This window comes from Amblyraja radiata, chromosome 21 (genome assembly GCF_010909765.2).
Source record: "Amblyraja radiata isolate CabotCenter1 chromosome 21, sAmbRad1.1.pri, whole genome shotgun sequence".
NCBI classification, from domain to species: Eukaryota; Metazoa; Chordata; class Chondrichthyes; order Rajiformes; family Rajidae; genus Amblyraja; species Amblyraja radiata.
Genome location: NC_045976.1, coordinates 9,691,739 through 9,719,372, shown reverse-complemented (window position 1 = coordinate 9,719,372; position 27,634 = coordinate 9,691,739). Strand labels below are relative to the sequence as shown.

Genomic DNA, 27,634 nt, shown 5'->3' with positions numbered 1-27,634 from the left:
TTTCCTCCCACATCCCAAAGACGTGCGGGGTTCGTAGGTTAATTGGCCTCCATAAAAATGCTTCTAGTGTGTAGGGAGTGGATGAGGAAGTGGGTCAACATAACCCAGTAACCAAATTGCTCTGAGAACCAACATTAACTCGATGGGCCAAATAGACCTCCTTCTGGGTGATAAGGAAACTAGAAATGAGAGATTAACAACTACGAAAAGAACATTCAGAGCACAGCAATGCTTTTAGTTTTTAGTTTAGTTTATAGATACAGCATAGAAATAGGCCCTTCGGTCCATCAAGTCCACGCTGACCATCGATCACCCGTCCACACTAGTTCTATGTTATCCAACTTTCTCAGCCAACATGCTAGGGGTAAATTAACCTACAAACCCGCACGTCATTGGAATGTGGGAATAAATTGGAGCACCCAGAGAAAACCCGCGCGGTCATAGGGAGAACGTGCAAACTCCACACATGGACAGCACCTGAGGTCAGGATCGAACCCAGAGCTCTGGTGCTGTGAGGCATCGGCTCTAACATTGCGCCACGGTTGTTAAGATGTGTAAGGCCATCTCAAAACCCCACCCTTTTACAGATCTTCGAAGCTGTCCTTGGAAATCAGTGGGTCATCGGTGGAGGAAATGGATAGATAACAACTGATCAGTCTGAAGAAGGGTTCCAACCAAAAACGTCACCTGTTAATTCCCTCCACAGATTCAGCCAGACCTGCTGAGGTCCTCCAGCACTTCATGTTTTACTTGATGTTACAGCATCTGCAGTTCCTTGTGCCTCCATGTTCCAGCAATTTTCCCTTTAAATGTAGACACATGGAACTGCAGATGCCAGAATATTGAGCAAACCACAAAGTGCTGGAGGAACTTAGTAGGTCAAGTCGCATCTGTGGAGCAAATGGACAGGCAAAGTTTTGGGTCGGGATCCTTCCTCACCTACTCCACCCATCTGCAAATCAAAGCTTCCCCACCTGTATCCACCTATCACTTGCCAGCCTTTGTCCCGCCCCCTCACCCTTCTTTTCCAGCTTCCTTACCCATACAACAACCAGTCTGGAGAAGGGTCCTGACCTGAAGAGTCACCTGAACATTTTACTCTACAGACACTGTGTTACCTGTTGAGTTCCCCCAGCAATTTGTTCTTTGGCTCAAGCTTCCAGCATCTGCAGTTCCTTGTATCTCCAGGCCTTGATCCAGTCTGTTTGAAGCTTTCATTAGAAATAAAATGGCGGAAACAAAAGGTACTCCTGTTACACCGTCACAGTGAAGAACTCCATGATATTTATGGAACATTGTTCCCTGCAACTAATGATACGTAAGAGCAAATACTTCAACTATTCTGTGCTTCACTTCAAAGCAGAATCTGTTCAAAGCAGAAAATTGTGTTCCTTCACACAAGGCCAGAAGCAACAGAAGGAATTGATCAATATTTTGCACTTCTGAAAGATTTCATGGCCGTATTCTGATCTTGAGCGGGGCTGAAAATTTGTGATGTTGAAGGACGTAAATCAAAGCAAATTGTGCCTTACCCTTTGGTATTGGCATCTAATTGGTACCAACCCTCTTGAGTTAGCAGAAGGTGGAGGAATAAGGGGGAAATCGTTTAGGACTGAGATGAGAAAAACATTTTTCACACAGAGAGTGGTGAATCCCTGGAATTCTCTGCCACAGAAGGTAGTTGAGGCCAGTTCATTGGCTATATTTAAGAGAGAGTTAGATGTGACCCTTGTGGCTAAAGGGATCAGGGGGTATGGAGAGAAGGCAGGTACAGGATACTGAGTTGGATGATCAGCCATGATCATATTGAATGGCGGTACAGGCTCGAAGGGCCGAATGGCCTACTCCTGCACCTATTTTCTATGTTTCTATGAATCGGTGTGGACAATGTAAAGGCATGACTGTGAATAAATGCAAAGGAAAAGGGGAAATGGCAGGGCACAACTTTTCACTCAAAATTCTCAACCGAGAATAATCAGAGTCACAGAGCATGAAACAGGCCCTTCAGTCCAACTTGTCCGTGCTGATTAAGTTTAGTTTAGAGATACAGCATGGAAAAACAGGTCCTTCGGCCCACCGAGTCCGCGCCGACCATTAATCACCTGTTCACACTAGTTCCATGTTATCCCACTTTCACATCCTACAGGCTAGGGGTAATTTACAGAAGAAAATTAACCTTTGCAGCCCCCTCGGCTGCCTAGGCGAAATGTTCCCGTACCGTTGGTCTCCTCTCGGAGGCCGTGACCTCCGAGTTGGTCCCGCAAAACGGATAATCCAGAAAGGCTCTGGAACCAAGGGCGCTGCAAAATCGCTGGTGGACCTGCGAGCATTCAAGCATTAAAGGTTTTCCACTGTTCCAAATGTTAACACAGCCACAGTAGGCTCCTTCACTGATGTTTATCTTGCGGGTATCAACTTTTCCCACTTACAATCTCCACATAAAAGCCTACAGTTAAATTTATTTTCTGGTAAACATTGATTGTAGGTCAGGTTTTTGACTGCACCAAAGTCCCTGGCAGTGTGCCATCAGTCTGTGGCTTTGTGTGTGTTTGTTTTCAGTTCCTGGTACGGCGTTTTACATTAAGCTCCGAACCTTACCCCACCCTTCACCTTTCATTCACGCAGAAGCTCCACTATCTCTTGCGATCGTGCGGATGTGGGGAGAGAGAGAGAGAGAGAGAGCTTAAAAATGTTCCATCGTCTAGTTTCACTTTTGGTGTGCTATTTTTAGTTGGCACACTTAAGGTCATAAGGTCATGAGTGATAAGAGTGGAATTAGGCTATTCGGCCCATCAAGTCTACTCAGCCATTCAATCATGGCTGATCCATCTCTCCCTCCTAATCCCATTCTCCTGTCTTCTCCTCATAACCTCTGACACCCATACTAGTCAAAAATCTATCTCTCTGCATTAAAAATATCCGTCGGCTTCCACAGACTTCTGTGGCAAAGAATTCCAGATTCACCACCCTCTGACTAAAGAAATTCCTCATCTCCTTCCTAAAAAAAAATCTGAGGCTATAACCTCTACTGCTAGACTCTCCCACTAGTGGAAACAGCCTCTCCTCATCCACTCTATCCAAGCCTTTCACTATTCTGTATGTTTCAATGAGGTCCCCCCCTCATTCTTCTAAACTCCAGCGAGTACAGGCCCAGTGCTGACAAACGCTCATCATAGGTTAACCTACACATGCTTGTTGTTCAGTTCAGTGGGTTGATTGGAAAATAGTTCACATGGTTTTGTCAAACCGCACAGCTTAGCGAGGAAAATAAATGTGTTAGATTCACAACGTTAATGTTTGCTTTCATTTAACATTGTTCAAATTGTTCTACATACATCTACAAATCTGCTGTTACAGCACAAATTGCAAATGGGGTCATAGTATTACAACACTGAAACAGGCCCTTCGGCCCAACTTGCACACACCGACCAAGACGCCTCATCTGCACTTGCCCCACCCTGCAGGCATTTGGCCCGTATCCCTTGAAACAATAGACAATAGGAGCAGGAGTAGGCCATTCAGCCCCTCGAGCCAGCACCCCCATTCAATGTGATCATCCCCAATCAGTACCCTGTTTCTGCCTTCTCCCCATATCCCCTGACTCCACTATCTTTAAGAGCCCTATCTAGATCTCTCTTGAAAGTATCCAGAGAACTGGCCTCCACCGCCCTCTGAGGCAGAGAATTCCAGACTCACAACTCACAGAGAAAAAATGTTTCCTCATCTCCGTTCTAAATGGCTTAAACTGTGGCCCCTGGTTCTGGACTCCCCCAACATCGGGAACATGTTTCCTGCCTCTAGCGTGTCCAAACCCTTAACAATCTTATATGAAACCTTTCCTATCCATGTACCTGTCCGAGTATCTTTTAAATGTTGTATAGTCTCTGCCTTGACTACCTCCTCTGGCAGCTTGATCCAGATACCCACCACCCCGTGTGAATAAGTTGCCACTCAGATTCCCATTAAATAATCCCCTCATTTTAAACCCATGTTCCCTGAAATCAGGACAGTTCCATCTTCTACTTTCGTGCTAACATTTACATTTGATTGTACGTGGCAAATGATTAACATGAAGGAACAGCGCCTCATATTCTGCATGGGTAGCTTACAACCCAATGATATGAACATTTCAAGTATTAAGTCCTCTACTCTGCCTTTCTCTCCCATGCCCGGGAGTGTGGGGCACTTTCTTCCACCATTACCCTGCTCCTTCCCCCTCCTGTGACTCATCTGCCATCCCTGAGTCCTCATTTCACTTTTATCCCCCCCCCCCCCTCTTTCCCTTCTCTCCTGTCCCCTTCCACCCTCACAATGCCCTCTGGCTTTACATTTCACTCCTCCTCTTCTCCCCTTACCGACTCCCCATTTATTGTCTCCTTTTCCGCCTCCAGGATTTTTCACTCACTTCACTCACTCCATCCGTCTTCCAATCAGCTTCCCTTCACTTGTATCCCCCATCACTTGCCAAGATAGACACAAAATGACTGGCAATTAATTCTAAAAGGGTTGACGGTGGATATGCAATGGAAGACATTTAAAGACTGCATGGATGAACTACAAAAATTGTTCATCCCAGTTTGGCAAAAGAATAAATCAGGGAAGGTAGTGCATCCGTGGATAACAAGGGAAATCAGGGATAGTATCAAAGCGAAGGATGATGCGTACAAATTAGCCAGAAAAAGCAGCATACCGGAGGACTGGGAGAAATTCAGAGACCAGCAGAGGAGGACAAAGGGCTTAATTAGGAAAGGAAAAATAGATTATGAAAGAAAACTGGCAGGGAACATAAAAACTGACTGCAAAAGTTTTTATAGATATGTGAAAAGAAAGAGATTAGTTAAAACAAATGTAGGTCCCTTGCAGTCAGAAACGGGTGAGTTGATCATGGGGAACAAGGATATGGCGGACCAATTGAATAACTACTTTGGTTCCGTCTTCACTAAGGAAGACATAAATAATCTGCCGGAAATAGCAGGGGACCGCGGGTCAAAGGAGTTGGAGGAATTGAGTGAAATCCAGGTTAGCCGGGAAGTGGTGTTGGGTAAATTAAATGGATTAAAGGCCGATAAATCCCCAGGGCCAGATAGGCTGCATCCCAGAGTACTTAAGGAAGTAGCTCCAGAAATAGTGGATGCATTAGTAATAATCTTTCAAAACTCTTTAGATTCTGGAGTAGTTCCTGAGGATTGGCGGGTAGCAAACGTAACCCCACTTTTTAAGAAGGGAGGGAGAGAGAAAACGGGGAATTACAGACCAGTTAGTCTAACATCGGTAGTGGGGAAACTGCTAGAGTCAGTTATTAAAGATGGGATAGCAGCACATTTGGAAAGTGGTGAAATCATTGGACAAAGTCAGCATGGATTTACAAAAGGTAAATCATGTCTGACGAATCTTATAGAATTTTTCGAGGATGTAACTAGTAGCGTGGATAGGGGAGAACCAGTGGATGTGGTGTATCTGGACTTCCAGAAGGCTTTCGACAAGGTCCCACATAAGAGATTAGTTTACAAACTTAAAGCACACGGCATTGGGGGTTCAGTATTGATGTGGATAGAGAACTGGCTGGCAAACAGGAAGCAAAGAGTAGGAGTAAACGGGTCCTTTTCACAATGGCAGGCAGTGACTAGTGGGGTACCGCAAGGCTCAGTGCTGGGACCCCAGCTATTTACAATATATATTAATGATCTGGATGAGGGAATTGAAGGCAATATCTCCAAGTTTGCGGATGACACGAAGCTGGGGGGCAGTGTTAGCTCTGAGGAGGATGCTAGGAGACTGCAAGGTGACTTGGATAGGCTGGGTGAGTGGGCAAATGTTTGGCAGATGCAGTATAATGTGGATAAATGTGAGGTTATCCATTTTGGTGGCAAAAACAGGAAAGCAGACTATTATCTAAATGGTGGCCGACTAGGAAAAGGGGAGATGCAGCGAGACCTGGGTGTCATGGTACACCAGTCATTGAAAGTGGGCATGCAGGTGCAGCAGGCAGTGAAGAAAGCGAATGGTATGTTAGCTTTCATAGCAAAAGGATTTGAGTATAGGAGCAGGGAGGTTCTACTGCAGTTGTACAGGGTCTTGGTGAGACCACACCTCGAGTATTGCGTACAGTTTTGGTCTCCAAATCTGAGGAAGGACATTATTGCCATAGAGGGAGTGCAGAGAAGGTTCACCAGACTGATTCCTGGGATGTCAGGACTGTCTTATGAAGAAAGACTGGATAGACTTGGTTTATACTCTCTAGAATTTAGGAGATTGAGAGGGGATCTTATAGAAACTTACAAAATTCTTAAGGGGTTGGACAGGCTAGATGCAGGAAGATTGCTCCCGATGTTGGGGAAGTCCAGGACAAGGGGTCACAGCTTAAGGATAAGGGGGAAATCATTTAAAACCGAGATGAGAAGAACTTTTTTCACACAGAGAGTGGTGAATCTCTGGAACTCCCTGCCACAGAGGGTAGTCGAGGCCAGTTCATTGGCTATATTTAAGAGGGAGTTAGATGTGGCCCTTGTGGCTAAGGGGATCAGAGGGTATGGAGAGAAGGCAGGTACGGGATACTGAGTTGGATGATCAGCCATGATCATATTGAATGGCGGTGCAGGCTCGAAGGGCCGAATGGCCTACTCCTGCACCTAATTTCTATGTTTCTATGTAAAATGATGGAGTAACTCATCAGGCAGGCAGCACCTCTGTAGAAAAGGAATAGGTGACATTTCGGGTCAAGACCCTTCATCAGACCCTGATGTCGCCTTGAATCTGATGAAGGGTCTCAACCCGAAACGTCACCCATTCCTTTTCTCCAGAGATGCTGTCTGACCCGCTGAGTTACTCCAGCATGTTGTGTCTATCTTCAGTGTAAATCAGCATCTGCAGTTCCTTCCTACACATATCACTTGCAGGCTTTGTCCCACCCCCACCTCTCTTTTCTTCAGAAAATAGATTAGGACTTGCTACCCTGACTGGGCCTCAACTTTCCCCAGGGGCCAGAAATTCATCCCCAAGCAGACAAGTGAAAGCTGGAATCATAACTTTATATACTTCTATCAGGTCTCCCCTCAAACATTGACCCACCAGAGAAAACAATCCAAGCTTGTCCAACCTCTCCTTGTAACTAGTACATCCTAGTCCAGGCAGCATTCTGGTAAATCTCTTCAACACCCTCTCCAAAGTCTCCAGGTCCTTCCTGGAATGGAGACGACCAGAACTGCACGCAATACTCCAAATGTGGCCCAACTAAAGGCTTATGGAGCTCGATTGGGACTTATTGAACCATATACTTCATGACCCGATCAATGAAGGCGAGCATTCCACACGCCAAGAAAAGGCACAAAGTGCTGGAGTAACTCGTCGGACCCGGGTCTCTGACGCTGAAAGGCAGCAACTCTACCGCTGCACCACACGTTCCCTCAGAGATGCTGCCTGACCCACTCAGTTACTCCAGCACGTTGTGTATTTTTTGCTCAAGATTCCAGCACCTGCAGTTCGTCGCGTCAAACATCTGCAGAAGTACTGATGTTATTTTCAGTACTCCAAGGGGCATCAACAATTGATAAACAATAGAAAAGGCACAGAGGTGAATACATTTTTATTGTTTGTACGTAGGTGACAACCTCATTAGGGGGGTCAGCTGTATTTAGTATATGTATCAGTCATGGGTATACATGGTGACATCACCACTCTCAATGCAAGAGAATGCATGGACTGTTCTATATATGGTTGGTTTACAGTTAGCTTATCATTACAGATCCTTCAGTTCCTTCTGAATGGCCCAGAGAGTCTCCGCACTCTTCCTCAGCTGGGCCACCTCCTCTTCCTTCAGGGTTTGGTTGATGACGGCAGTCAATCCTTCGGCACTCAGGACACAGGGCAGACTCAGGAAGACCTCATTTTGAATACCGTACAAGCCCTGGGGATAAGGATACATCACACAGTCAGCGGGGAGCAGTGCACTATTTTCAGATAATCAAACCTCGTGTTGCATCCACATAAAGGCCAACTTTAGTTTAGTTTATAGACACAAAATGCTGGAGTAACTCAGTGGGCGGGACAGGCAGCATCTCTGGGTGACGTTTCGGGTCGAGACCCTTCTTCAGACTGAGAGTCAGGGGAGAGGGGAACTAGAGACAGGGAAGGGAAAGGTGTGAAAATGACAGATCAAAGCAGACGCTGATCAAGGAAATGTTGAATTTCTCCATTTCTCCAAATGTAGAACTGTGAGTGAGTGGGTGAATCTCGGGGGAGGGGGCTGGGGAGTGGATGGGGAAAATGGGGAGTATAGACTTCAGCGATCCTGGATCTGGAGGATGTTTCCACAGGTGGGAGAGTCTAGAACCAGAGGTCGTAGTCTCAGAAATAGAGGATGTTCCTTTAGGAAGGAGACGAGGAGAAATGTCTATGGTCAGAGGGTAGTGAATTTGTGGAATTCCTTGCCACAGAAGGCTGTGGAGGCCAAGTCAATGGATATTTTCAAGGCAGAGATAGATAGATTCTTGATTAGTATAGGTGCCAGGGGTTATGGGGAGAAGGCGAGAGAATGGGGTTAAGAGGGAGAGATAGATGAACCATGATTGAATGGCGGAGTTGACTTGATGAGCCGAATGGCCTAATTCTGCTCCTATCACTTATGAACGGGGTTGCCCCAAGAGCCAGTATCCATTCGAAGGGCCGAACCATCTCCTGTGTTGCAAGATGAATATATATAAAATTATCTGGGTTAAACAAAACCAGTCCTGGTGCCTGCAAAGCAAGGCACGATTTAGGAGCAGAAGACTTGTGTGATCGACAATGACTGATTCTGGGTCACATCAGCTACAGCTACGGTGTTGCAGATAAAGTGTAGATTATCCCTGGCACATACACCTCATTCTACAATCATTCTTAATTGCCGGCAATATCAGTCATACTTTTCGGCAAGAAAGTTATACAATGTATTCCCTGCCTGAAGTGCTGCTTTGAACACGTGTAACTAGTCCTGTGTTGATCTGCGTGGGAGGAGATGGATTGGCAGCCTCCCCCTGCCCAAGCACAGTCCTTTGGCCATTTTTCTGTCACTTACCATGATTGAGATACAGCATTAAAGCAGGCCCTTCAGCCCACCGAGTCCACGCCAACCATCAATCACCCGTTCACGCTAGTTCTATGTTATCCCACATCTACTCCGTACCCCCTGGGGTGACACGGTGGCGCAGCAGCAGAGTTGCTGCCTTACAGCGCCAGAGAACTGGGTTCGATCCTGACCACAGACGCTGCCTGTACAGAGTTTATACGTTCTCTCCGTGACTGCATGGGTTTTCTCCAAAGGTATGCAGGTTTGTGGGTTAATTGGCACTGGTAAAATTGTAGTGTACCTAGTGTGTAGGAGTGATCACTGGTCGGCGCAGACTCGGTGGGCCAATGGGACTATTTCTGCGCTGTATCTCTAAAACTAAAAATTAAAGTACGAGGGAAAAATTTACAGAAGCCAATTAGCCTATAAACCCGCACGTCTTTGGGATGCGTGAAGAAACCAGAACACCCGGAGGAAACCCACGTGGTCACAGGAAGAACATAAGACCATGTCATAGGAACAGAATTAGACCATTCACCCTATCGCGCCTGCCCCACAATTCACTGAAAGATTTCACTGTGCATTTGCACGTGTGACAATAAAATCACCATTGAACGTGATCGTGACTGACCTATTTTCCCCACTTAACCCCATTCTCCTGCCTTCTCCCTGTAACCTTTGGCGCCCTTACTAATCAAGAATCTTTCAATCTCCACTTTAAAAATACCTTATCACACATACACTAGTTCTATCCTACACACCAGGGACAATTCACAGAAGCCAATTAACCCACAAACTTGTACAACTTTGGAATGTGGGGGGTAATCGGAGAAAACCCGGGTCTCTGGTACTGTGCCACAGTGCCACCCTTAAATGTGTCTTACTATAAACCTATAACCGATTTCAGCCAATATCAAATTCTTCATAACATTTCCACTTTACCAACTTGAAATTTCAATACATCTGATGAGTAAAAGTACAAACTGCATTGGAACATGTCAAACTTAATATCTGAAATAAAATTTCTTGGAGTATTAATTGACAACAAATTAACTTGGAAACCTCACATAAATTATATTAAAGCCAAAATATCCAAATCAATTGCAATACTGAATAAAGCCAGAGACCTACTAAATCAAGCCTCCCTGTATATGTTGTACTCATACTCCCATATATGATCTACTGTGTGGAGGTATGGGGGAACACATACAAAACAAATACACATACAATCTTCATCCTCCAAACAAGAGCAATACGAATTATACATAAAACCACCTACAGACAATCAACAAAACCATTATTTATCAGACTAAAAACATTAACATTTCAAGATCTGACAGATTATAAAACTATCCAAATTATGTTCAAAGCAGCTAATCAGCAATTGCCTTGTAATATCCAGGGGTTGTTCCAACGGAGAGAAAGCAAACACAACCTGAAAGGAACCTATATATTCGAAAAACCGGCAATAAGAAACATAGAAACATAGAAACATAGAAATTAGGTGCAGGAGTAGGCCATTCGGCCCTTCGAGCCTGCACCGCCATTCAATATGATCATGGCTGATCATCCAACTCAGTATCCCGTACCTGCCTTCTCTCCATACCCTCTGATCCCCTTAGCCACAAGGGCCACATCTAACTCCCTCTTAAATATAGCCAATGAACTGGCCTCGACTACCCTCTGTGGCAGGGAGTTCCAGAGATTCACCACTCTCTGTGTGAAAAAAGTTCTTCTCATCTCGGTTTTAAAGGATTCCCCCCTTATCCTTAAGCTGTGACCCCTTGTCCTGGACTTCCCCAACATCGGGAGCAATCTTCCTGCATCTAGCCTGTCCAACCCCTTAAGAATTTTGTAAGTTTCTATAAGATCCCCTCTCAATCTCCTAAATTCTAGAGAGTATAAACCAAGTCTATCCAGTCTTTCTTCATAAGACAGTCCTGACATCCCAGGAATCAGTCTGGTGAACCTTCTCTGCACTCCCTCTATGGCAATAATGTCCTTCCTCAGATTTGGAGACCAAAACTGTACGCAATACTCCAGGTGTGGTCTCACCAAGACCCTGTACAACTGCAGTAGAACCTCCCTGCTCCTATACTCAAATCCTTTTGCTATGAAAGCTAACATACCATTCGCTTTCTTCACTGCCTGCTGCACCTGCATGCCCACTTTCAATGACTGGTGTACCATGACACCCAGGTCTCGCTGCATCTCCCCTTTTCCTAGTCGGCCACCATTTAGATAATAGTCTGCTTTCCCGTTTTTGCCACCAAAATGGATAACCTCACATTTATCCACATTATACTGCATCTGCCAAACATTTGCCCACTCACCCAGCCTATCCAAGTCACCTTGCAGTCTCCTAGCATCCTCCTCACAGCTAACACTGCCCCCCAGCTTAGTGTCATCCGCAAACTTGGAGATATTGCCTTCAATTCCCTCATCCAGATCATTAATATATATTGTAAATAGCTGGGGTCCCAGCACTGAGCCTTGCGGTACCCCACTAGTCACTGCCTGCCATTGTGAAAAGGACCCGTTTACTCCTACTCTTTGCTTCCTGTTTGCCAGCCAGTTCTCTATCCACATCAATACTGAACCCCCAATGCCGTGTGCTTTAAGTTTGTAAACTAATCTCTTAAGTGGGACCTTGTCGAAAGCCTTCTGGAAGTCCAGATACACCACATCCACTGGTTCTCCCCTATCCACGCTACTAGTTACATCCTCGAAAAATTCTATAAGATTCGTCAGACATGATTTACCTTTTGTAAATCCATGCTGACTTTGTCCAATGAGTTCACCACTTTCCAAATGTGCTGCTATCCCATCTTTAATAACTGACTCTAGCAGTTTCCCCACTACCGATGTTAGACTAACTGGTCTGTAATTCCCCGTTTTCTCTCTCCCTCCCTTCTTAAAAAGTGGGGTTACGTTTGCTACCCGCCAATCCTCAGGAACTAATGCAAAACTCCATTGTGTTACAGCAAAGGGTGTTAGTCTCTGGAATAACTGCCATGATGAGCTGAAAAAATGTAAGACTCTATTCAAACTAAAAACACTCTTCAGAAACAAAAGATTGAATGGTTATGAGCTGGACCAGTGATTTTCTTTTCTGTTTGGTTATTTCTTGTTTGTGGACTGTTCAACAAATTTTGGGTCCATTTGTTCCCATTATTTTGTTTTTCCATGAAAATGTATAGAAAATAAGAGGGGGTAGGACCAGAAAAGTTTTCGAACTTCTTCTTACCCCTTTTGAACATGAACGATATTATTTGTATTATTTGAGTTACTTATTTGTTTGTTTTCCTTTGTGTTTTATTTTCTTTTTTTATTGCTTACAAGTTTATTTGTGTTTGTATTTTTTAACATGTTCAATAAATTAATAAAGTAAAGTAAAGTAAGTAGTATCAGACTTAAAATTAAGTGTAAGAAAAGTTAACATCTCTCAACTTAGGTAGGGGAAATTATCTTGCTTCATGCATTTGCAAGCAATCAGGAGCAATTAACCAAAACAGAGATAAAGTGCTGAAGTATCTCAGTGGCAGCAGCCTCTACCTACAGCCTGTCTGTATTTCTATCTTTTTAAAAATTTTTAGTTAGTCCAATGTCTGTTTTGGGGGGAAACTTTAACTTTTCTATGTGGGGGAGGGGGGCAGGGTAAGGGGGAAACCGTTTTTCAGTCTCTTCCTGGCGGGGACGCGACTATTTCTCCGAGTCGCGTCCTCGCCCCCCACCTCCCGGCCTACCAGCTGGATCGGAGCGGCCTTTCCTGCCGGGGACCAGGAACCGGACCAGGGCTGCTACAGCGGCGGCGCAGCGCTGGAGTCACCGCGGAGCGGGCAATGCCTACCTGGGTCGCCATTTGGAGCTCCGGAGCGTTGGGCCGCTGCTCCAACATCGTGGAGCTCTGGTGCGGAGAGCTTCCAACGCGGGCGGGGCTGACCGTCATCGTGGAGTCCTGGGGCGCCTTGCAGAGGGTCTACAGCGGCAGTCTCCACCCGGCGCGGCCTACGGACTTTGGAAGCCGCCGACTCCGGTAGGAGGGGGCCGACTCTGGTGTCCACGCCGCTGAGGACGTCCCGCAGCCCCGACGTCGGACTTACAACACCCCGGCGAACGGTCCTGAACATCGGGCCGCCCGTAGCGGCAAATGCGGAGGGCACGGGGAGGCCCTGACCACGGGGAACAGTGGAGGAAGAGACTGACTTTGGTGCCTTCCCACACAGTGGGGAACTTTGATTCTGCTGCGTGGGGATGTTTTATGTCAAACCCTATAGTGTGTTGTGTCCATTTTTTAATTGTATGGCTGTATGGGAATTTCATTTCACTGTGCCATCTGGCACATGTGATGAATAAATCTATCTTGTATCTTGTATCTTGTGAGTCAAGCAGCATCCCTGGAAAACATAGGGAGAAGACATCTTGTGTTGGGATCCTTCTTCAGACCCGAAAAGCCACCTATCCATGTTCTCCAGAGATGCTGCATGACCCACTGAGTTATTCCAGCACTTTGCCTCTATTGTTAAACAGCATATCAGTTCCTTGTTTCTGCACTTAAACAAGTCTTGCTTTAACAAATATTATGGAAATAGAGTCCTCATCTGTCATCGATGGGTTAAACCAGCTGGAAAATGCAGGCAGTTCTGTGGAGAACCACATTAATAATGCAGTCACTCACTGGAATGGATAAAAATGGCCGAGCAATATTTACATTGTTTTGTTTTAATTGCAATTACTTTAGTGCTTCCAATTATTCCATTTTATTTTAATTAATTTTTTTTTTTCAAATTCAGATTTAAAATAAAATAATTTTGCAGTGTCATTCTACATTAGTTCCGTCTCTGATAGTGTGTTCAATTCAAAACTATTACGAAGATAATTAATTATGCAGACAACATCTACTTGATGTGAGAGAACATTGAATGGAGGCACGCAGAACATTTTTATTGAAAGCTACAGCAATAACAAGACTAAATTGGCTTCTGCAAATTGCCCCTAGTGTGGACGGGGTGGATGAGATAGTGGGATAACATAGAACTAGTGTGAGCGGTTGAACGATGGATGGCATGGAGTCGGTGGGTTGAAGGGCCTGTTTCCATGCTGTATCTTTAACTAAATTACAATAAGAAACCTCACTGGCAAGGGAAGTATGGCAAATATTAACAGGTGATTTACTGAAAACAATTCCCTTGCCGGTATAGAAACAAAGAACTGTAGATGTTGGTTTATTAAAAAAAGATACAAAGTGCTGGAGTAACTCAGTGGGTCAGGCAGCATCTTTGGAGAATAGAATAGAATTCCTTTTATTGTCATTCAAACAGACAAGGTTTGAACGAAATTTCATTCCTGCAGTCATGACATTACAAAAAAAACCCAAGACACACACTTAACACAATCTCCAACACCTCCTCACTGGAGTACACAAACTAGGAACTGTAGATGTTGCTTTACAAAAAAAAGGCACAACGTGCTAGTTAGTGGGTCAGGTAGCATCTCTGGAGAACATGGATAGAGTACGTTACAGTCAGGACCCTTCATTAGATCTGAAATGTAACCTATCCATGTTCTCCAGAGATGCTTCCTGACCCACTAACCAGCACTTTGTGCTTTTTTTTTGTAAACCAATAATCTGCAGTTCCTAGTTTGTATACTGGCCAGGGAATTGTTTCCAGTAGATCCCCCGTTTTATTTCAAAATGCAGTAATTAATGAATGGAGATGATGGTGCGGAGAAATGATGGGTTAAGTTTAATATTGTCACACACAGAGGTATGGTGAACAGCTGTTATGGATGCTATCCAATCAGATTAAATACTATAATACATAAATAGTTAATAAATTCTATGATCAGAATTAGACTATTCTGCCCATCAAGTCTACTCCACCATCCAATCATGCTGATCTATCGTCCCCTTTCAAGCACATTAGGTAGAGCAAAGGGGAAGATACAGAATTCTCAACAATGTTCTCAGCATGGTAACACATTAGTAGGTGTGGAGAGCTCAACACTCTGACCTGTGAAGTAAATCAGGAAGTAATGCAATAGGCTTCATACCTTCACCATGGTGGATACTGGGTGAATCCTCTTCAGATTCTTCACAATGGACTCAGTCAGTTCAGCAACACTGAGCCCTATGGCCCAGTTGGTGTATCCCTTCAGCTTAATCACTTCGTAGGCACTAGGAGGGATCAACATTTCAAATCAGCTATTTTTGCATCTGATAGTCACCCCAACCGAAACTCTGACAAATGCGGCACAGTGTGCAGCGGTAGAGTTGCTGCCTTACCTTACAGCGCCAGAGACGGGGTGGAAGATTGCAACCTTCACGTGGTCCGCCCTGTTTCGACTAATGCAATCAACTCGACGTGCACAAACGGAAGATCAAATAGAACAATTTGTCCAACAACTTTAGGCTGTGCACGCCACACGAAAGAAGAAGAAGCACAAAAGACCCGGGTTCAATCCTGACTATGGGTGTTGCCTATATGGAGTTTGTACATTCTCCCTGTGACCGCGTGGATTTTCTCCGGGTGCTCCGATTTCTTCCCGCACTCCAAAGACATGCAGGTTTGTAGGTTAATTGGCTGCTGAAAGTTGTTCCTAGTGTGTAGGGTAGAGCTAGTGTACGGGTAATCGCTGGTCAGCATGGACTCGCTGGACTGAAGGGCCTGTTTCCATGCTGTATCTCAAATTAAACTGAACTGACACAAAAAGGTCAGATGAAACAATAGAAAGAAATGGAACAGAGAGAAAATTGATGTTGCCACTCATGATAGGCACATGGACATGCAGGGAATGCAGGGATATGGATCACAAGCTGGCAGAGGAGGTTGGTTTAACTTGGCATCATGTTTGACATAGACGCTGTGGGGCCTGTTCCTGTGCTGTACTGTCCTGATTTTTAGCTTCCAGTCATCCTACATGTCCTATATATTACAAGGTTGTTGGTGAAAGACTGTGATAAGGTAGAACTAGTGGTGAACAGGGGATCGGCGGCCAGTATGGACTCGGCGGGCTGAAGGGCCTGTTTCAACGCTGTATCCCTGAGCCAAACTAAAAGCACTGGAGAAACTCAGAGAGTCGGGCAGCATCTGTGGAAGAAGGGACAGATGCTGTTTTGGGTCAGGACCTTTCTTTATATTCAGATTTCAGATTGGGGTGCTTCAGTGTGATGGAGGACTGAGGATGCTCAGTCATAGAGTCATACAGTGTGGAAACAGGCCCTTCGGCCCAACTTATTCACACCGACCAACATGTCCCATCTCGACTAGTCCCACCTGCCTGCATTGGGCCCATATCCCTCCAAACCTGTCCTTTCCATGTACCTCACTAAATGTTTCTTAAGTGTTGCAATCGTACCTGCCACAACTAACTCCTACATACACCCGCCATACTTTATGTCAAACAGTTCCCCTCGGGTTCCTATTAAATCGTTCCCCCCGTCACCTTAAAGTTACGCCCTCTGTAAGAGGTGGTCTCAGGAGTTATTGCAAGACATACACTGATGTGGTTCGGTGTTCATTGCCCACCGGGACAAATCGGGGCAATTCCCTGCAATGCTTCAAAGCAATGTTGCCTGGGGAGTGATGTCCTCCAGCACATCTTTGAAATTGGGTCTTGGCAGAAGGGGAGACTGAGAACGCAGAACAGTACAGCACAGAAACAGGCCCTTCGGCCCTCAATGCCTGTGCCGAACATGATGGCAAGTTCAACTAATCTCTTCTGTCTACGTATGATCCATTTACCTCGATTTCCTGAATAACCATGTGCCTGGTCAAATGTCTGGATCTATCCAAACATCTGGCCAGATGTGTCTGCTCAAACATCTGGATTGAACAGTCACCATCTTATCACTCCCTCTCTTTGACGAATAAAAGCGTTCGGTTGCTCAATGCTGACCAAAATAGTAATGCTGTTGAATTTATAGGCATCTTTCATCTTTGAACAAATTGGGCAGCGTTAGAGCTGCTGCCTTACAGCGTCAGAGACCCAGTATGATCCTGACTCCGGGGCGGTCTGTACGGAGTTTGTACGTTCTCCCCGTGACCTGCGTGGATTTTCTCTCGGATCTCCAGGTTTCCTCCCACACTCCAAAAGACGTACAGGTTTGTAGGTTAATTGGTTTGGTATAATTATAAGTTGTCCCTAGTGTGTAAGATAGTGTCAGCGTGCGGGGATTGCTGGTAGGCACAGATCCGGTTGGATAAAGGGCCTGTTTCTGTGCTGTATCTCTAAACTAAACTGGCAGCAGTTGGCAAGAAACTGAAAGTAGATTTTAAAAGTCTTCATTACATCTCATTGTGTCTCAACTGATTTTATTTGTGATGTCTGGTTAAAGCATCATTTAGCTCCAATAAAAGCCAAGACCTAGGGCTCTGTACAATTGGTTTATGCCAATCTCTACTCAAACATGATCCGGTACCTTTCCACGACCATCTTATGGACGTCTTTCCAGTTTTCCTTGTCCTGAGCAGTTCCGATATCTGGATTCAGCTGCTGGAGTCCAACTCCCGCCACGTTGACGCCACTCCAAACAGGAACTATTAAAGCAAAGCATCTGAATGTAGACTTTCTCCCGATGCTATTCCAGAGCAGCCCGGGCAAAACGCCATCAAACTGCATCGTGCAGCCTCCAGTGTTAAAGGCACAATGCAACTTGTAGCTCTTTGCATTTAACAAACCCTCCCTTCACCACCTCCAGTTTAAATTCCATTTGGAATATTTTGGAGGACCAAGAAACCAAGAAGAACCAAGAACAATGCAACACACTCCAATTTTAACACATCAGTGCAGCTAATGCTAGTTCTAACTCAAAACAATGGAAACATTTGTAATAAAAAAGGAACTGGTTTATACCAAAGAACGACACAGAATGCTGGAGTAACTCAGCGGGTCAGGCAACATCTCTGGAGAAAATGGATAGGTGATGTTTCGGGTTGGGTGTGGAAGGTCCCGACCCAAAACGTCACCTATCCATTTTCTCCAGAGATGTCGCCTGACCAGTTGAGTTACATCCAGCATTTTGTGTCTATAATTGAAATATTTGATTCACCAATGTGGAACTAGTTTTTATTACTGTCACGTATACCGAGGTACAGTGAAAAGCTTTTGTTTGCGCGCTATTCAGGCAAAGAAAAGACTATATGCAAAACCAATCAAGTTGTCCACAGTGCATAAAGGGAACAACAGTTAGTACAAATCAACATAGCATATCTTCTATGCCAACAAATCCCAGCTGGTTTACAGATGTATGGGAGTATTGTCAACTTTATTCCCAAGGCTCCTAAAAATGTAATCCATGACAAATGTAGGATGAAAACCACAATCCGTTTTAACTCATTAGACACTGTTGCTGGGCTGACTGCAAAAAGCCCTTAATACCTTGCGTTTGAGCATTGGGCTTCATCTGCTACCGACCGTAAACCTTGTCGATTAGTTCAACGTTTAGTCAAATATTTCAAGTGTTTCGAGTTGAAAATAGTGCACCTGCGGTAAACTTCCCGCGTGAAATACACGGATAAACACTGGATTCGAGTGAAGATTTGGAAAGGTGGCGATGGAGGGGGGAGAGGGTTGGTGCCGGTGAGTGGGCTCACCTCCCGTGCCCTAGGTGGCGCTCTGGGGGTTTCCGGGGTTGGCGCCCACCTGCAGCAGCCGGGGGGGGGGGGGGGGGGGGGGCGTGGATAAGGCGTCGCTGGGGGTCCCACAGAGGCGGGACGAGCATATGGATCGGACGTGGCCTCCAGCGGCACGGAGCAGTGGAGCCACCGACACCATCGCAAGGCCAGGCCCACCCCTGTAACTCCCAACCAGTGCCGTCGCCAGGACAACGGGCCTTTATGGCCAAGATAACACTCAATATTTTTCAGAATTTAAATCTTGAAAGGTACTAGATGGCACCAGAAATCTGACGACTCTTTGAGTACTGCTTCGGTGAAATCTACTATTTAACACCACAATCATTGTACTCTTGTACATGAATGATTGTGCTTATGTATAGGATGATTTTACTGGTTGCATGCAAAACAAAGGGTTTCATTGTAACTAGGGACATCTGATAATAAATTCATGTTGTAGGAGTAGACTTGGGCCATTTGGCTCCACCATTCAATCATTGCTGATCTATCTTCCCCTCTCAACCTTATTCTTCTGCCTTCCCTCCATAACCTTTGACACCCTTACTCGTCAAGCATCTGTCAATCTCCGTCTTAACAAATACCCAAAACCTAGGCTTTCACCAGCGTCTGTGGCAATGAATTCCACAGATAAACCACTGGCTGACTAAAATAAATTCCTCCTCATCTCCTTTCGAAAGACTATTTAGAAAAGATTTTTTCTGAGACAAAGGCCTCTGGTCCTGGACGCTCCCACTAGTGGAAACATCCTCTCCACATCCACTTTATCGAGGCTTTTCACTATTCAGTAGGTTTCAATGAGGTCCCCCTCCTCTTTCTAAATTCCAGCCTGTACAGACTAGGGAACCATCCGATGGTAAACAATGCAGGTTCCAAATGAATAACTAAACCCTGTGGTTTTAACTTATCAGCCCAGATTCCCTGAGATTGTAAGGTTAGAATTAGCTCCATTTGATACATTAAAGAGTGTGCAATATCTGTGTCCCTTACTAATTTGGCAAGATCCATTTAAGGGTGGCACATTGGTGCAGCAGGTAGAGCTGTTACCACACAGCGACAGTCACTTGGGTTCGATCTTGCCCTTGGGTGCTGCGTGGGTGTGTGGAGTTTGCATGTTCTCCCTGTGACCGCGTGGGTTTCCTCTGGGTGCTCTGGTTTTTCCCCCACTTCCCAAACACGCACGGGTTTACAGGTTAGTTAGCCCTCTGTAAGTTGCCCCTAGTGTGTAGGGAGTTGGAGAGAAAGTGGGATAACGTAGAACTAGTGTGAAAGGGTGATCGATGGCCGTGGGGCCTGTTTCCATGTTGTATCCCCGAACTAAATGAAACCGTTGAGCCTTACCGCTGGAATCGCCATGTTCCCCGAGCACCCAGCCGTGGCAGCTGGTGGGATGTATGCCAAGCTTCTCCGCCATCAGGTACCGGAATCGGGCAGAGTCCAAATTACAGCCGCTGCCAATGACTCGATTCTTCGGGAAACCACTGATTTTCCAAGTGACGTAGGTCAAAATATCCACTGGAGCCACAAACAAACAAAAAATAACAAGAGGTCTTCAAAGTTAAAATGGTTCATAGTGAGATCACCCATAAAACAGCTGCATAACAAAGGCAGGTACCACCACAATGTTTCAGAAACATTTAGATAGGTACATGGATAGGATAGGTTTAGATGGATATGGGCGAAATGCAGGCTGGTGGGACTAGTGTAGATGGGACATGGTCAGTCTGGGCAAGTTGGGCCGAAGGGCCTGTTTCCGCACTGTATGACTCTAATTCAACTCTTACTGGGTTAATAAGCTGCTGGCTATGAGAAGGGTTAGTGAAGTATACAGCTTTAAAAATACCCATAGATTTGGCATCCGCAGCCACCTGTGGCAATGAATTCCACAGACATAGACAGGCATAGATTTCGAAAAATGAGCAGACTTCAAATTTCGTAATGTCCAAGGACGCTGGAGAAACTCGGAGGTCAGGCAGCATCTCTGGAGAACGTAATTTTTTTTTTTTAATTTAGGCGTCACATAGCAGTGGTAATGTTGCTGCCTCACAGCACCAGAGACCCAGGTTCGATCCTGACCACGGGTGCCGTCTGTATGGACTTGTATGTACGTTCTCCCTGTGACTGCATGGGTTTTCCCCGGATGCTCCAGTTTCCTCCCAACATCCCAAAGACGTGCGAGTTTGCAGGTTGATTGGCTTCTCCCAATTGTCCCCAGTGTGTAGGATAGAAATAGTGTATGGGTGATGGATGGTCGGTGCGGACCCGGTGGGCCGAAGGGCCTGTTTCTGCATTGTACCTCGTGAAGTCTTAACTTCAGCGAGCAAGGCAGCATCTCTGGAGAACGTGGATACTGTAGGTGACGTTTCGGATCGGGACCCTTCGTCAGTCTTGCTGCTGATACTAATGGTGTAGCTGCTTGCTTTGGGAAGCCAATCTTCCCTCAACTGAAGAAGGATTTCGACCCGAAACGTTGCCTATTTCCTCCGCTCCATAGATGCTGCCTCACCCGCCGAGTTTCTCCAGCATTTATTGTCTACCTTCCCTCAACGTCGGTGTCATTACCTGGATTGGAGACCACGATGATGGTGCAGTTGGGGCTGAATTTTACGATCTGGGGGATGATGAACTTGAAGATGTTGACGTTCCTCTGGACGAGGTTAAGGCGGCTCTCTCCCTCCTGCTGGCGTGCCCCGGCAGTGACGACCACCACCCGCGAGTTTGCAGTGATGGAGTAGTCTGCACGACAGGCGGGTCAAACCATTCAGTCGCAAAAGCAAAAATCAACAAAAAGAACTACAATTTGCAAACTGCCTGCAGTTTTGTTTTTAAGGTTTCTCTCCTTGCAATTCAAAACGCGAGCAAAAATAAAATAAGATCAAAGGAGCGCAGCGGGTGGAGCCACTGCCTCACAGCACCAGAGACTCAGTTTTGATCCTAACCTCGGGTGCTGTCTGTGTGGAGTTTGCACTTTTGCCCTGTATGCATAACTCCCCCCCTCAAACATTCAGGTTTCCTACCACATCCTGATTGGGTCAGATTCAATTGGGGAAAGGTATTTTTTTTTAAAGGGCGTACACAAAATAGCGCTGCTGGTAGAATCGTTGTCTCATAGCACCAGAGCCCCTGGTTCGATCCCAATCTCGGGTGCTGTCAAAGTGGAGTTCGCAACCCTAACCCGATTCTCCCCTGCATTACACAGTAATCCGCGTCACCTTTGTTAGCCACGATCTTTGGAGTCTTAAGGAACAGACTGCCATGAAGAAGATCCATCATTTCTCCTTTCAGTTTGTCTTCCAGAACATCCACCAATGCCATCTCATCCGGAAGTTCCTGTGATAGGGAGATGTGTTTTGTTACAATGGTGTACTCTCACTCCCACTCCCATGTCTGAAGAAAGGTCGCGATCCGAAACGTCACCCGTTCCCCCCCGAGATGCTGAGTTACTCCAGCATATTGTGTCTATCCCGCTACACCTTTCCTATCCAGGTATCTGTAGTGCTTGTGTACAGTTTGATTATTTGGGGTATTGCGTGCAGTTCTGGTCATAACATTACAGGAAAGGCATGGAGCCCTTGAGGAAGGTGCAGAGATGGTTTACCAGAATGCTGACTGGATTTGAGGGTATTAGCTACAGGGAGAGGTGGTTAGACTTGGTCTAGAATGCCAGAATTTGAGGGGACACTCGATAGAAGTATATAAAATTATGAAAGGGATAGTTTAGGTAGACAGCCAGAACCTTTTTCCCCCTCCCCCCCTCCCGGGTCAAAATGTCCAACGTTAGAGGGCAGAGCTATGGCGAGGGGAGTCAAAGTTTAATGGTGATGTGCGGGGCGAGTTTTTATTTTACACCAAGAGTAGAGGGGCCTGGAACACACTGCCAGGGGTGGTGTGAAGGCAGATACAATAGTGATGTTTAAGAGGCTTTTAGAGAGGTGCATGTATATGCAGGGAATGGAGGGATATGGATCTTGTGCAGCCGATGAGTTCAGTGTAACTTGACACATGTTCAGCACAGACATTGTGGGCCGAAGGGCCCGTTTCCATGCTGCACTGTTCTATTTTCTATGATTGTACTCCAGTACAGTATGTTTGACTGGATAACATCCCAACAAAAGCGTCATGCCGTATCTCGGTACACGTGACAACAAGTCAACCACTATCAACAGATGGGACACGAGATCAAACTTACCCTCAAGAGAATACTGACAGCACAAGCCATGCCAACCTGGCCTACACCCACAATGGTGACCTTATTCCTCGAAGCTTCACCTTGAGCTTGAGAGACGTGAGCGATCAGCTTCTCCACAGTTGCCATGGTTTCCTATGACTGAAAAGAAAAATGAGGCACATTTCATAAAACACTAATGCAGTTTGTTTCACTTTCAAAAATGTCTAAATAGTCGTATCTCTTTAGCAAGTGCTGCTGAGGTTTCAATACGAGGTGATATGCTGAAAGAAAGTTTAGCTTAGAGATACCGCCTGGAAAAATGCCCAACAAGTCCACGTCGACCCATCAATCAATCACCCGTTCATACTAGTTCTATCTTATCTCACTTTGGCATCCACTCCATATATACTGGGCGGGCAATTTACAGAGGCTAATTAAGCTAAAAATCCCCCAAATGTCTTGTGGGAGGAAACCCACAAACCCACGCAGTCACAGGGAGAATGTACAAACTCTACATATAGACAGACAGACACATATACACACACACAGAGACACAGACACACACACAGTGCATTTGAGGCTAGGATCAGACCTGGGTTTTTGGCGTTGTGAGGCAGCAGCTCTACCAGCTGCGCCACCCTAAAGTGTGTTAACTAAACTAAATAGTTTCATTATCAGAAAGATGTAATCATTACAATGATAAAGCAGCCTTTATCTCGTGCTAAAAAAGACTCACAGTGTAGCGTGAAGCATCATCTTCAACAGGCTAAATGCTGCTGTCGAGATCTGGTTTAATCCTGCAGTATATCCGTGTTCAATGGGGGTCAGAGATTCTTTCCATTACAGGCACTCAGTGTGAGCGCCGCACATTCCCAGGTAAGAACCCTGTGTAACCCTTCCAGGCCTCAACTGGAATAGTGCAAATAGTGAGCACCTGTCACTGTTTCACAACTCTCTGGTATAATAAAGGTGTCAAAAACTAGAGAGCCTGGGCTGCAAGAAAGAGACCTAAAGAGGCTTCAGAATGATCAGAGGAAGAGTTCTTTCACCCAGAGAGCGGTTGTAATCTATATCATATCATCATTGCTGGTGGAAGCAGTTGGCCACAACATTCTCAGCACGGTGGTGCAGCTGGTAGAGCTGCTGCCTCACAGCACCAGGGTCCCTGGTTCGATCCTGACCTCGAGTGCTGTCTGTGTGGAGCTTCCACGTTCTCCCTGCGACTGCGCAGGTTTCCTCCGGGTGCTCCCGTTTCTTCCCACATCCCAACGACGTGGGGGTTTGTAGGATGATTGGCCTCTATAAATTTCCCCCTATTGTGTAAGGAGTGGATGAGAAAGTGGGATAACGCAGAACTAGTGTGAACGTGGACTCGGTGGGCCAAAGGGCCGGTTTCCCTGCTTTATCTCTGAACTAAACAACATGTATGTATCTGGGTGAACTGTTGAATCTACAGGAAATTGCAATAGGAAAAATGCCCGTGCTAGAAAAAGTGCGGGGGACATTTACAGGGATGATGCCAAGACTCGAGGGCCTGAGGGTGGGCAGGCTGGGACTACTCCTTGGAGCGCAGGAGAATGGAGGCTGATCTTATAGCGGTGCTGTTGTGATGGGGGCCTGGATCGCACTGCCAGGGGTGGTGGTCGACGCAGATACGATAGTGGCGTTTAAGAGGCTTTTAGACATGGATATGTAATGAATGGAGGGATATTGTTTACATGCAGGCAGAGGGGATTTGTTTAATATCACATCATGCTCTGCCCATACATTGTGGGATGAAGGCCTGGTGCTGTATTAATTTTTCAAAGACCCTGGAAGAGGTGGAGCATTTGACAGCCATCAAACTAATCACTAACCCAAGATAGATACAAAATACTGGAGTAACTCCGCGGGACGGGCAGCATCTCTGGAGAGAAGGAATAGATGACATTTTGGTTTGAGACCCTTCTTCCATTTGAAGAAGGGTCTCGGCCCAAAACGTCACCTGTTCCTTTTCTCCAGCGATGTTGGCTGACCCACTGAGTTACTCCAGCATTTTGTGTCTATCTTCAGTGTAAACCAGCATCTGCAGCCCCTTCCTTACTCATCACTAACCTCAACACATCTTCACACAAACAATAAATGTTCCATTTATTTTGGCTTTGTAAACTTGCCTATATATAAATGACCTTGCAGAAAAGTCAACCTCTCAGTATAAATACACAATAGCTAAAACCCTACTTAAAATGCCAAAATAGATGAAGGCAATTGTCCAAGTCTTTATTCACTTGAACTAATCCAAAATAGCAAATGCACCACGTGCTTGTGTTGCAGGCAGCAAGCTCTCTGTTTTAACATGCGCTCGCATTAAAATCCCTTCAAGCTTTTACCCTGCCCTCTCCCCATGACCCCTAGCCCTTCAAAAACAGCTTCTCGCCTCCAGTCCCCCTTCCCCTCCATTTTTCAGTCTGCAGACCCGAATCGTACTCTCCCAGTTCTGAAGAAGGGTCTCGACCCGAAACGTTGCCTATTTCCTTCGCTCCATAGATGCTGCCTCACCCGCTGAGTTTCTCCAGCATTTTTGTCTACCTTCGGTGTTCCAGCATCTGCAGTTCCTTCTTAGACATCCCCGTTCTCCTGAGATGCTGCCTGAGCCGCTGAGTTATTCCAGCACTCTGTGTCTATGCTGCCTGAGCCGCTGAGTTATTCCAGCACTCTGTGTCTATCTGTTACACCCTTGTGGGCCTCTTCCATGTGACTTCTCGCTCCCTTCCCCCTTCTGTCTCCCATGCCTTCAACTGCTCAAACCTAACTCTCTCACCACCTGGCACCTTATCCTCAACTCCCCCAAAAAATCGTTCGTCGAATACGGTTTGGTTTTAAACCTCTTTCCCCTCTCTCTTTTTGTTTTGTTATTCATCTGGGAGCCTCCGTCAGTTTAAAAACGTGTGCACGTACAGAATAGACCCTCTGCCAAAATGCATTATTTGGTTGAACCACGCATTGTCGCTGCGAGTTTGAAGGGGCGTTATAAAAAAAATCTCCTTCCCCCTGACGACTTTCAAAGCCGAAGTTTTGTGAAAATTGGTAAATAACTTGGACGTCAGGAATGAAGATAGACGCATCTTGGATATGGAACACAGGGCATGTCACTTTCAAAGTTATGTACCACAAGGTGACATTCAAAGCCCGTACCGTCGTGGGTTGAAACGCTGCTTTCAACCGCATCACTTACACCGAATATCAATTTAAATTCCAGCAATTAAAAACAAAATGTTTTGCTCAATTAATACCTAATTTAAAAACTAAATATAATGCTCCCCGAGTTCCCACGTAACAGAAAATAAAACTGCGAATTAACAAATGCAAAACAGTACATCATGTTTCATGAATCTAAGAGTCAGAATTGAATGTGTACGGGATCAAGGGATGTGGGGAGAAAGCAGGAACGGGGTACTGATTTTGGATGATCAGCCATGATCATATTGAATGGCGGTGCTGGCTCGAAGGGCCGAATGGCTTACTCTTGCACCTATTTTCTGCGTTTCTATGTCGAGTACAAGTATGTTTTTTTTTGGCATGTATCAAGATTCATCTCTTCCACGCTTTTATAGTCTTCGCGGTTATTTGTAGAATAACGTGGGTGCAAAACGACCGCCTCTCTTTGTCCTCGCCTCTTACTGAAGGTCAGACTCATTGGGCCGATGTGGCCTGATTTTCAGGCGAAGCGCTCAAGATTACATCGGCAAACAAACACAGCGACCAGCTACATTCCGATGCAATGTTACTTACTGCACGGCTGCATTTCACAGCACCGTGCGCTCCATCGAGCCACTTACAATTTTTCAATTCGCTGCAACTTTGGAAGAAAACGCACAACTTCTAAACTAGGGGAGGGAATTTTTAAAGTAGTCGTAAGTCTTTCAATTAAAAAAAAAAAAACCCTGGCCTTGAAAGAAAAGCACGTAACGGAACGCTGTAAATACTGCCAAGTTACCAAGGCGAGCTTGGGAATGCAACGAGACAAACGACTCAATAATGAAATGCGAATAAAGTTAAAAATCGACAATCGGGCGGTAAAAACACACAAAAAAATATGTTTTAAATACAAGGCAATACTAAGCTGTTTGCAATGTGTGCATTAAGGCACGTACAAGAAGAAAATCTCCCTCTGTACCTTCTTGTCTGACTCTCTGTCGCTTGCTGCTCTGTTTCTTTGCTGTTGAAATGAACTTTTGCTTGCCCTTGTTTCGATGTGATTGGCCGGGCACGTCACACTGGCTGAAAGGAAACCGAGCCTCCTTCAATTCCTCGACTGATCCGTCCGGCTCACGACCTTGCCTTCAGTTTTATCTTTAGTACTATTGTCACGGTACAGTGAGGCGCTCTGTTTGTTCTCCAAACACATCAGATAATACTGTACCTAAATACAATCCAGTCAAACTTAAGTACAATAGGTACAATTAAATAGAGCAAAGCGGAAGATACAAAGTGCAGAATATAGTTCTCAGCATTGGAGAGCATCAATTCCAGAGACAAATGCCAATGTCCGCAATGGGGTAGAGGTGGATCGGACAGTACCCTCGCTTATGGAAGGACCGTTCAGAAGCCTAATAACGAGGCACAAAATGTTGGACTAATTTAAGTTTAAGATCACTTACGATGCCAACATCTGCAGTCTCTTATGCCTCGAATAAAGAATCTATTTGCTGTAGAAAAAAAAGAGTGGCACAGCTGGTAGTGCTGCTGCCTCTCAGCGCCAAGGACCCAGGTTCGATCCTGACCTCAGGTGCTGTCTGTGTGGAGTTT

The 27,634-nt window shown here is 45.5% G+C and overlaps 1 protein-coding gene across 2 annotated transcripts; it reads right to left on the bottom strand.

Annotated features, from left to right (window-relative positions):
- Positions 1 to 7,565: 7,565 nt before the first annotated feature.
- ldhb (lactate dehydrogenase B) lies at positions 7,566 to 27,174 on the bottom strand. 2 transcript variants are annotated; one of them, XM_033039476.1, is made up of 8 exons: positions 27,003 to 27,174; positions 22,868 to 23,005; positions 21,891 to 22,008; positions 21,241 to 21,414; positions 20,020 to 20,193; positions 17,466 to 17,583; positions 15,098 to 15,221; positions 7,566 to 7,903 (listed from the first exon to the last, which is right to left on the bottom strand). In XM_033039476.1, the coding sequence occupies exons 2-8, from the start codon at positions 22,991 to 22,993 to the stop codon at positions 7,736 to 7,738; spliced, it is 1,002 nt and encodes a 333-aa protein (XP_032895367.1). In that variant the 5' UTR covers positions 22,994 to 23,005; positions 27,003 to 27,174; the 3' UTR covers positions 7,566 to 7,735. The 2 variants fall into 2 exon arrangements, with proteins under 2 accessions (XP_032895367.1, XP_032895368.1); XM_033039477.1 differs by having other exon boundaries at positions 26,980 to 27,080.
- Between the last annotated feature and the right edge of the window lie 460 nt (positions 27,175 to 27,634).

Bases quoted from the DNA above. Each gene is read 5' to 3' on its own strand.
- ldhb (XM_033039476.1), bottom strand. From the start codon at position 22,993: ATGGCAACTGTGGAGAAGCTGATCGCTCACGTCTCTCAAGCTCAAGGT. The intron at 17,584-20,019 runs GTAAGGCTCAAC...TTGCTTTAATAG, and splicing joins GGAACATGGCGATTCCAGCG to TTCCTGTTTGGAGTGGCGTC. The intron at 7,904-15,097 runs GTATGAAGCCTA...CCTTATCCCCAG, and splicing joins CAGTATCCACCATGGTGAAG to GGCTTGTACGGTATTCAAAA.